Source organism: Ptychodera flava, chromosome 14, assembly GCF_041260155.1.
Source record: "Ptychodera flava strain L36383 chromosome 14, AS_Pfla_20210202, whole genome shotgun sequence".
NCBI lineage: Eukaryota > Metazoa > Hemichordata > Enteropneusta > Ptychoderidae > Ptychodera > Ptychodera flava.
Window position 1 is genome coordinate 17456177 of NC_091941.1, and position 11793 is coordinate 17467969.

An 11793-nucleotide genomic window follows, 5' to 3' on the forward strand; every position below is an offset into this window, starting at 1 on the left:
ATGTCGACCGATGCCGTACCATTTGGAGCTGTTGACTATGTCATTTTTGGATTGGTGCTGGCTGTACCAGTTGCCATGGGAATTTATCAGGCATTTGCCAAAGGAGGTCAACACACTACATCTCGGTATGGACTACTAACATTCACAATTTATCGCTGACATAATACAGAAAAAATGGCGACGCGCTTTTAGACCCATTGTACTATACATTGTCTCATGTTATCTTTATGGTGTACAATAGTGGATTTAATACATCGCCGCAGATTTTTATATTCAGCCAAGTTGAATCGAAAGCTGACTATTGCAGTAAATCAAAGATTGGCAGGAACGAGCTTACACATCGGAGTCTTAGTCATTTCACATACAAGATGTTTACACTCGTGTACATTATAACAAGAAATACGGTCCATAGGTTTTAACATTTGAAATCTTCTGTACTAGTAGTTTTAATATTTATTGAACCGGCCTGGGCTTGAACGTGAGGCTTGAGCTTGTAAGTTCCATCCTTAGAGTTGGAGCCCTATTTCAGCTTGTGATCTGCTATATGCTTCCCAAAAGCCAAGGAATGAATCCCTAGCTGTTGTCAGTACAAAAGGGCACCTTGGATTGTGACAACGATTGTCAAACGGTATCCGTTAGACGAAAACACAAAGCACTGAGCTGGAGAAGAGCAACTTGGGTTGTGATTTGGGATGTGCCCCTTGGAAAGTTTTACGGATACAATTGTACCTTTTTTCTACTGCTTGTGTAGACTTCTTTTGAAGCTCATGGAGTACATGAGGGTTCAGCGACTTTTTATAATCGAAAATATGTTTTTTCCCATTAGGTTGCAATATGATATAGCAGCATTTAGAATGTCGGTAAAATTTAGGCATTTTTGATCACTAAATCTATAGGGAGGTTTATAAGTTCCCTTAAGGAAATTTGCGCCAATGTTCAGACTTTGTGTGTTGAGTCGAGTATTCACCATAATAATGGCGAAAGTGGAAATATTTGACCAATTTTTAAATCGTATAGGTCTAGATCAGTTATCATGATACTTTTCAGGGCAAGGTTCATTATTAACAGGTAAAAGATTGTGTTTGCTATAGGTCGAACAACAAATTGCATGTTTGTAAGTTCATTTATCTGCTTGTTTGTTCGTTTATTTGTTTTTTTATTTTGTTGTAACTTATCATGGTTTGATTTGGTTTACTTTGGTTATATCTCGTTCTTTTTGTTGCCGGTGCTGATCAGGAATTAATTTGTCCTAGAAAATGTAGCTCTAAGTATGCTGCTACTACTACTAACAAGCTGTGTGGTTCGTTCTGTTTTCTTGTTTGTGTGTGTGTTTGTTTGTTTTTTCTTCACTCTCTTTTCTTGTTTGTGTGTGTGTTGACACATTCACAGGTATAATGGTTATCTTGCAGCGGCATTCAAAGACGTTGCTCAGCCATGCTCCAATTGTAACTGAAATTTACTGCAAACTGTCGTTTGCATAGTCTTGTTGACCAGTAAGCAGGTCAGATATGCAACTAAAATACTGTAGAAGATCGAAGGTTGAAGGTCGACTTCATTGAGTTGTGTGTCACACCGTGATTTACACCTGCAATTAGTCGGGTGCTCATATGTGTACAGCATACCTTGGTATTCACGTATGAGTAATATACAGCTACGTGCTCTGTTTTAATGGTTAACACATTGACTGTTTTTTGTAGCTGTTTTGGTTTGGTTTTTCAGATTGCAAAACCATACAGACCTAGCCATAACTGACACATCTACAGTTATAAAACGCGAGCTATTTGCAAAGATTGTCATGCATTTGCTTCTCAATATTTTCGGTAACTTAATGTGAGTATTGATTCCTAAACACTGATATAGTTTTCTTGCATTAAACTGCATGACAACTGGCCATGATGTGAACTGAGAGCGTTTATTGAAGATCGATTTACCAATTGATACTGTGATTGTCTGAGCCGATTCTGTTTGTCATTCAAGACTACTAAGTATAATGTTCATGTCATAAGATATGAGTAAAAAATGAAGCTACATTTAATTTTCGCGCTGGTCTGACTAACTTTGGTCGCGCTGGTTCTTGGGGTGGGTTGACTTAGCACATCAAGACGATGTTCCTATGTCAGTGTGGTCTTTCCAATTTTTTAATTTGTGCAGCTAGCGAATTTGAACGGACTTGAACGAATCAACTTAATTGCCGTACCTGAAATAGAACCGAATTATCTGATTATATTATGTATGCCTACTTCAAGCCTACAATCCACTTTCTGTCTTTTAGTTCTTGGGTTAAACTTCGTACGCTAATTTTCCAATAAGCAAATCCTCGTTTACTTCTCCAACAGAACTTTTAATCGTCGTCGTTTGCTCTTAACGGCACCCTTATGAATTGCCATTCTATTTGTTCTGTGTACCAGTATATATATATATATATAGTTGTTACTCAAGGAAGGATATCCGCCTCGGGAACAGATATTCGAACTCCCAAACTTTTACAATACATTTTTGTCTACCACTTGTGGGGGTTCATATTGAAGCTTATGGAGCAAATAAACTTTCCACGTTCTTATTCTTGTGAAAACCGTAAAATTCAATTTTCCCAACAGAGTTAACAAAGTGATGGCTGCCATTTTAATTTCAAGTGCCGGGAAATATCGGTTATGAGTTCTTTGTCTAGTACCAACTTTCGCACGATGACCCCTGACTTGTATTCTTGATCCTCAAAAGGGAATGGTTAAAATTCCTCAAAGGAAAGTTTTATTACAGGTTTAAGTCTTTCAATGTCGAGGCACGTACTACTTCTTGAGCCTTCAAGTTGACCATGTCACTTCTGATGCTGGTATGTTTCGATTTCTTCTGCTAACCTGACATGGACCCTATCAAAACTCACTAATACTATATTTTGTCACACATATGAAAACTTGAATTCAAATAATATTGTTCTGTGTATTGCTGTTTTTAATTCTAGCTACCTTGTAGCTGACCGTACAATGCGCGCACTGCCGGTAGCCATGTCATTCTTAGTGTCCTTTATGGCGCCAATCACCTTCCTCGGAGGTCCTGCTGAAGTGTACGCCAACGGTTACATGTATTCCCTGGGTATTCTGTCAGCATTCTGGTACATCCCTTTCTTTTCTGCCGTTCTTGTACCTGTTTTCTATGGCTTGAAGCTGAACAGTTCTTATGAGGTAAGATGACGTGTTCCGCAGATTATGTTTTCACTGATTATGTAAAGCGTGGCACTTTGTTCGAGCCGACCAAACATGGAAGTTACCTCAAAAGATTTTATTAGACATTAGTTAATTTTAGAGTTTACCGTTAAAATATTAGCAAACATTTTGAAGCATGCTCCTCAACAGAACTGAAAAAACTGACCTCTAGGCGAACATTAAGGGACCGAGCACAATTTGACAGGGGGGTGGAAGAGAAAATGGGGGGCCACGAAAAAAGATGAGTGTTCTTGGGGTGGGCCATGAGAATTCCAGGGAAGGTAAGGGGTGGGCCACCAAAATTGTTTACACCATGACAGACAGAGAATATTTTCAGCATTTTTGTTCCTTGTTGAAGCTGGAGTTCCTTGTTAAAGTTCTTGTAACATAATGAAATACCAAGTCTTAAACCTCACAATGCAGTTGTTGTGTGTAAAATGAACAATATTATTATTGAAAATTGACTTCATTTGTCAACAATAATAATGGTTGGTAATGATACAGAGGCTAGGTTGAAACTGGTTATTTCATCATGCTATAGGAAGAACTAGAATACGTAATGGACACACAGGAAAAAATACTGAAAAAAGGAGAAAAAAATGGTATTAATGGGTCTTTTATAGTTAGCCCATGAAGGACTATTCCAATGGCAGACTGTCATTACAGTGGGGTAACATTGAATATTTGGGTAGTCATACAAAGGCAGACATTGGGTTGTGGAAAGTGCATTGAAATCACAATGGTCATGTTATACATTTTTCCCCAACATCTTTGTACTTGGTATCTGCTTTTATGCTGTGTACCTCTTCCAGACCATTCGTGTTTATATTTGCTTTAGTGACGATTGTTGCTCTTTTTTTCCAAAGTGTGTTCTATTTTGATCTCCTGCCTTGGAGTATGCATCATTTGGAAAGGTATTGAGGGTCAGTAGCTGTACATAATTTGGCTATTTTTTAGTATTTTGTGTTCTCTGTGCTTCACTTGAAGTTCTTATTTTACTCATAGTATGATGAAATGCACAATATTGAGCTTGTTAGACTAACTTGGAGATGTGCAGTGAACACTGTCATCATTAAAAATAATTCAAGTCTAAATCAATGCGTCAACTAAAACAACTATAACAGCACTGAATGAACTTGTAGATTGTTTGTAAGGTATTTGGTAATTTCATCATTCTTTGAGATTAAAATAGCACGACACAATACTGAAAAGTAGCTGCAGGTGTTACAAGTAGTAAAGCTTGAACATATGTTATTTTGTTTGTTTATTATTTATATATTTATTTGTTTATTATTTATTTCAAGAATGCAAGAATGTTGTTTTCACTAAAGCATATATTAAAAGTTATAAGGATTATATATATGTGTACAACTTTGTACCTATGTAATCTTTCTTTTTTGGGGAGGGGGGGCCACAAAAATTTTGTTTCCGGTGATGGGGGGGGCCACTAAAATTTTTGCTGGTGTTAGGGGGGCCTGTAAAAAATATATGCACCACATATTTTCTCCTCCAGCACCCCCTTGCCGTTAATTGTGCTCGTTCCCTAATGATGTCGCATCGATCAATTTTTCTCGGGTATTAAAAGGTATGGTAATTATTCATGCAAGGATTATATTGGGTTTTTTCTTCTTGAAGTATTTGAGTCTTAGGTTCAACAATTGGCTACGTCTGTTTGCATCTGCTCTGTTCATCTTGCGTGAAGCAATGTACATCGCTTTGTGCCTGCTCGGACCGGCACTAGCATTCGAAGCAGGTAAGGTTTTGTCATCGAGTCTAGCTCTAGACTCGTCGATTTCCATCTGATAGGGTGCTGAATAGGTTTCTGTACAATTTATGCAAATAGTTACCTTCTATTTTCTTCAACTGAGTGGCAAACCATTTACAATATCGAACCCTTTGACATTTGACTTTCATCGTGTTTTGAAAGAATATATTTATAGGTAAAAAAGGATCTGGTGGCTTTTAAGAATTATTTGCTGCATTTATCAAATCACATACTGGATGTTCGCATGTGTTCGGCACCCAAAGAATTCGACCCATGAAGATCTTTCGATTGAGAATTACTGTCGTTAACATAGCAAAAATACAACACACATGATCGCCGATGCTCGGCCTTGACTTGTCGAGACACTCAACTAAAGCATTTTTCCTCTGTAAACTGTTCATTTACAGTTCAGAAATTTGAAATGTGGAAAACTACTCTTATAATAGGCGTGGTTTGTACTTTCTACACAGCAATCGTAAGTAACACTACAGTACTTCCAAACTAATACAATTGCAAATACTCAACAGAAACACTTACAGAGGACAACAATTCTTCAACTTTACGAAGTGGAAGTATTTTTCCCTCAGTATGATTTACAATTCACAGCATATGTCATCGAACATTTTATTGCAGCTTGGATCTTGTAAAAACTACTTACTGTTCAAGTATTGCGCCCTCCTCGACAAGAAAATAAATCAGCATTACAATTGCGTTTAATTCTGTAATCAAATGTTACGGTCGCACCAAATAGCGTCTATGAGCGGGTCCGAGGTACCTGTCGGGATCGTAATCCTTTGAATAGCTGAAGCTAATATGTGATGTGTGAAACCAGTTTGTTGGTATAGGCAGCACTTCGGATTTTTATTATAAAACCGATGGAAACGTATGATCATCTGATTGTATTTTCTGCCAGTCTTTCATTGTTCCTCTTAAAACACTAAGGTCACACTGTGGAATAGTTCATCTCGACTGATCTTACCAAAGTTTTACCAATAACTGGTAAAAAAATTGCGCTATTATATCGGTTTAACACGCCGCTCTGGTACGAGAAAAACTGTTTTTATCGCTTTCGTCATATGAATTATAAACAGTTATATCATTATATCATTACAAAACCTCATGTGGATATCATCGTATGATATGTACCATCATACTGGTCAATATCAGGAAGAATACGAAGATGTTTTGCCCGATGTGCGTGTATTCTTCTTATTGGCTCATAAATCTGGAATTGACAGTGTCACCTGTATATGAACGCTGAAAGAGTTTCCCTTGTCTCCTTTCAGGGTGGTATAAAGGCGGTTATATGGACAGATGTTTTCCAATTTCTGGTCATTTATGGTACTCTATTAGCCATCGTCGTGATGGGTTGCCTAGAAGTCGGTGGTCTGGGCTCTGTCTGGCAATACAACGCCGAGCATGGACGACTAGCAACAAGGTATACTTATTGTACCGGGCATGCGTGACTTTTGATCAAAATCCGGACGACGTCCATGCACACTCAGGGTCTACTCTCATAGTAAAGCAAGACAAGAATGCTAATGATTGTTAAAGGGGAGTTATGTAATAGGACAAACTGCTCATCATTTTATCAAGACGAGTTTCTTGTAGAGAAAGACAAAGATGGGTTACCTTGAGTCCTGCCAGCACTTATTGTCACGAATTCACGAATGTGTGCATTCTTTTTTGAATGTAAACATAGTCACTGCTACACTAACTGCGTTTTCCCTTGCAGCTTTTCGCTCGACCCGACTACCCGACTTACGGTCCAAAACGTGATAGTTGGTACAGGAATGAATAGGATATCTATTTACGTCAGTCAGACTGCGGTTCAGAGAATTATCGCGTCCAAAACATTAAGGGAAGGGCAGTTGTAAGTGCAAAATGCAAATAATGTCTGTTGGATGTCATATTCGTCCTGTTTCATGAGTAAATTTCGAGACATATGTACCGGTCACAGTTATTAGTGTTTGTGGACCTACAAGGTCCGCTTACAGCCCATTCATTGGCTGGACCCTTTCTCTTAGGTCTCATTACTATGTAATGTTCAGCTCACGGCACTGTGATTGGCTGCCACATGTCCCTGTGATAGCCTTATTTTGTAATGTTCACTGCCTGTCCCGTGTACTTCTTGGAAACCGTTGTAGTAATAAGTCAGTCAAGATGTTTGCATCCGTTGTAGTAATATATCAGTCAAGATGTTTGCACGTGGTGCGACCCCGATGTGAAGACAAAGACAAAGAGACTCCATTTTCACTGAGAAACATGAAGACATTCAATTTGGTGGTTTTATTTTGCACTGAACGCTTGGTATTCAGTGATTCCGCCTTCTAATAGTAATATTTTGATGTGGTTGGTAGCGCAAAATAAGCATATTCTTGTGTAAAGTTGGAAACGTTCCGCCCAGTGATGACGTATTCTGCCATGTGGAAAGAAGTCTGCATGAACCGTTGCACAATACCAACAATGCTCACAGTGTTCAGACACCTGATGCGCATGATTCTAACAATCATAACTGCCGTATAGCTAAGAAACTAGGGATTTTTCAATACAGCTTCCCTTACGACTTGTGTCACCGCTTCACCATAAAAAATTGCAAAGTTCAATAGCAATGCTGTAAATATCATTATTTTGGACGGAGAGGTGTCTATGTGGTGGGTTTAATAATATTTCGATTTCCCTTTGAGAAAATATTAATGGTATTCAAAACAAGAAAAAAAGGGGTAAATTAAACAGGCATACTGTTTTTAATCAGTTAGCGATGATGTCGTAGAAATTCTTAGTACATTACGATATCACAAAAATGGATTGGAATATCGCAATGAGAATATGACTAATTACAACTTGTGTAGTGTATCCTAATTTTCACTAATTATTGCTCTCCAAACCAAAATTGAACACCGATACCTCAGCAATGATAGCTGGCAGCGTACCATCTGTGATGCTCCAACCGTAGTACATCACGAATAATACAATGGCCATGCAAGGGTCATTTTCGTATCTGAGCGCTGGATTTGCAAGCGGGAGCTAGTATTATACAGGCATGTTCGGAAATTGAAACGGTCCGTTGTATCGCATAAGGGAGCCGTCATTATTTACGGAGGGGGTCGGAGGAATATGAGGGGGTCACTCAAAACATCGAAAACTTCAAGGGGGTTTGCTCAAAATGTGGAGAGGAAGAAGGGGGTACTCAATTTTTCGTGCGAAATAAATTGAAACACCTCTCAGATTGCACCATTAAACACATCAATTTCTCAAAATTTTCGATGCGAGAGGGGGGTTCCCACTCTCTTGCTCTCCCCTTAGAGTTTTCTAACAGTTTTACCAGTAAAAGACAAATTTAAAATGTCTCTCAGATTGCACCAAACTGCACCATTGCACACATCAATTTCTCAAACTTTTCCATGCAAGATAGGGGGCATCCCCTCCGACACTTTCTCCCTCAGCCTCTCGCGTGCTCTCTCACCCTGTACTTTCAAATTCTGCCCTGTCATCCGTGTGAAAACCCTGTCATGATACCCATCCAAATTAAACAATGTACTATATGGTTGGATACTGGTTATAGTGTGAGCTTTTATATCTGCATTTTGCTTTGAATTTCATTTTGTTAGTTTCAACTTTTTCAACCGCCATGACATAACCGATAATAATCTAGCAGGGGTACATAAGGATTTGAAAGGTCTTTACTATTGCTGTATTTTCTAAATTTTACAAATACACGTATTGATATTAAACTTTTCAAAATTGGGGTCAGTCAAAATTTCAGAGTCAGAGAAGGGGTTACTCAAATTCATCATGGTCGACGGGGGGAGGGGGTTACTCGAAATTTCGGAGTTTCCGATGAAATTCCTCCGAACCCCCCCCCCGCCGTAAATAATGACCGCTCCCTACGCGTTACATGGTTCACAAACCATACTGGTGAACAGTCGTTATGTTCGATATTGTTCAAAATGTTTGTGTTCAGAACAAATTGAAAATTTAAGAGATTTTGGTTCACACCAGCGACCGTCAAAATATCACGTGAAAACTCAATCGTTACAAGCATTTTGAGTCAAACAGACATGCATTTTTGAACAAGTGAACGTTTTTTTCAGGCGAACTCGGCCTTCTGCCTTTTTCTTTGTACGTTGTGATCGAACCACATACTATTTGCAAACACTTTAAATGACTGGTTACAGCGGTATCCAGGGAGTATATGGGACTTTCCATCACGAGGCAGCCAACATTGCAGAACGGGGCTAACACAAGGACTTAAGGCAACCAATCACAGCGTCGTGAGATGAACATTATATGGCCGGTACCTGTGTTTGGGACATAAATCGTAGGTCATTTTGTAACAGGAGTATTACAACCTGTAATGATACAAACACTCACAAGCGTACACAAAAATGCATGACAATAATGTAATGTATGTATGTATGTATGTATGTATGTATGTATGTATGTATGTATGTATGTACGCACGTACGTACGTGGGTATGCATGTGTCCGTTATGCACATGGACAAAATAGCCCTAGAGCATTACAAAACTCAGCAGCATTCATGGTGACAATGTTTTTTGCTCTTGTCTTAGATCTGTGTTGCTGAACATACCTTTCGAATGTTTGATTCTTTCAATGGTATATCTGACAGGATTAGTGCTGTTCGCATTTTACAATGGTAAGTTATTCTGGAAGATAGACTGACGAGAATCAGCGGTCATAATATTGCACCATACCCGCCCTCACTGTCGCTAATTGAGAGATAAAATATCTTACAAGATCACTTTACAACTACACCACGGAAACAAATTCAAACCATTTTTTCCGCGATGAATTTGATGGTTTCCAGCACCATGCAACAAGGATGTTATGTTTTTGTTGTATTGCTTTTATAAGACCTTTGTCTGTATTTTTTATTTAATTTCTTTGTCTGTATTTGTTTATGCATCAGTGAACATTTTTATAGTTTCAGTTAAACGCAAAACGTTAGATGAACGGGGAGGGGTCTCTCGAAATTTCGGAGTTTCATATGTAAATGAGAATTGACATTTGAGTACCAAGCTGTAAAATGTGCCTCAAATTTCAAAAACTCATTGTTTTCTGACATTGAAGAGTGGAAGTGGATGAATGTTTTAAATGCGCTTTCGGCTTTCCATATCCGGCCGTATATTTATGCTCTCATAAAGCAAAAGGCGCAAAACAAGTTCAACAATTCATAACCGTGTGGACCGAATTTTTGTAACAAGGACATAATTACCTTGATATCGCCCTATTTCTTGCGTCGAAGACTAGACTTTGCCGATTGGTCATTGATCCAACGTTACTAATCCCTCCCTTCACTTCCAATGGTTTTCCTCGGGCGCAAAATTTCAGTTCAAAATGGGTAGACCTGAAATTACGACTACATTCACCGCGAGCCATGCCAGTGTTAATATTGATGAGTTTTTTCATATTTCTTAGACCGAGCAAGTCTGTTGATGCCGGCTTTAAATGCAACTCTGCCATCCGGTATGTAAGAGACACGAAATACTTACTTTTCATGATCATTTTGTCCTTATTAGGCTTGAGAGGGTCTGCTATGCGTTTTACACAACCGGGTCGAGACAATGACCGAGGCATTTTAAAATAGACATTCACGGAATCGTGTCTGTTTATTTGTCCACATATTTTACACATATCACGAGCTAACAAGACCATCAAATTATTTTGTTGTTTGAAAACTTAAAAGTTGATAACTGACAAAATCACTTCTTTTAATTAGGGCGCCTGAGAATTATTTAACAGGCACCCTACATCTCGACAGGAATATTACTATTATTTGACTAACCCCGTCCGTTGTCATTTTTTCAGAATTTCCAGAATTTTCAGAATTTGGTGACAATGTAAAACCCCGCTACACTCCGCAATACAGCTCTCCCGATCAGGTAAAGCTCTACTCAAGTTTCCCCTGTGTCTTTTTTTATTTTAGCTAGCCTTGTACAATTAAATCGAGAGATCCGTAAACACTCCTAATGGTAGAAACAGCGTATCTACATGTACAATTTCCCCTCGCTTCGCAAGTGCTATAAGCCAATCACATGGTCCCTTTTAGTCTACCTATTCTCTGAGAGAATACCGACTTTTTATTCGTCAACATGGTCTCAAGCAGAGACCTGCACGCTTAATCTTACAGCTGGTTTGAGAGTAAAGGCCGGCATCATCAAAGCCACTCGGCCACTACGATGTTATCTAAGCAAGTTGGTCAATGCTGGATGGCACTAATGACCATTGTTACCTTTGGAATCTGACCAATTCTCCTTGTCATGGCGATATTAATTTTTATCTCTCTATCTACGAAACGGAATCTCCTCTCTCCCATCACAACACCAGACGCCATTATCGAGTATAGTGCCTCAATACCAAGAACTTACCTTCACTGGCTTCTTTTATATTGTGTATTCCGCTTTCTTGTTGATATTTATTTTATGATCTCGATCAGATATGTAACAGAGAATTGACAATGACAAGGTCAATGACATGATTTTTATGGTCATTTTAGATGCCAAGAGAATCGTGTTTGTTTTAATTCAAGGTATGTTCCAGTCTACTCATCTATGTACTTCTGAAGAAAACTGATCCTTTGAGAGAACCCTCACATTCATTAAAAAGTGTACGTTTTCGCCCTACTACTTACTTTTTAGATATTGGTGTTTTTCGTCAGTTCTCAATTTGGTGGTATTCCTGGAATGCAAGGTCTTTTCATGGCGTGCATAACAGCGGGATCTCTAAGGCAAGTATAATAAATAATCAACGACCGATGAACGTTGAAATTGACAGCTTCACTTAGCCTGGACTGATGTCAAGGTC

At 38.7% G+C, this 11793-nt stretch overlaps 1 protein-coding gene across 1 annotated transcript; it reads left to right on the forward strand.

The window, feature by feature from the left end:
- Nucleotides 1-5612, forward strand: LOC139150610 (sodium-coupled monocarboxylate transporter 1-like). Its single transcript, XM_070723046.1, has 4 exons — nucleotides 1-125; nucleotides 2960-3179; nucleotides 4836-4953; nucleotides 5599-5612. Exons 1-4 carry the CDS (start codon nucleotides 1-3, stop codon nucleotides 5610-5612), a joined length of 477 nt encoding a protein of 158 aa, XP_070579147.1.
- The last annotated feature ends 6181 nt before the right edge of the window (nucleotides 5613-11793 follow it).

Bases quoted from the DNA above. Each gene is read 5' to 3' on its own strand.
- LOC139150610 (XM_070723046.1), top strand. From the start codon at position 1: ATGTCGACCGATGCCGTACCATTTGGAGCTGTTGACTATGTCATTTTT. The intron at 126-2,959 runs GTATGGACTACT...TTTTAATTCTAG, and splicing joins GGTCAACACACTACATCTCG to CTACCTTGTAGCTGACCGTA. The intron at 3,180-4,835 runs GTAAGATGACGT...TTCTTCTTGAAG, and splicing joins AGCTGAACAGTTCTTATGAG to TATTTGAGTCTTAGGTTCAA.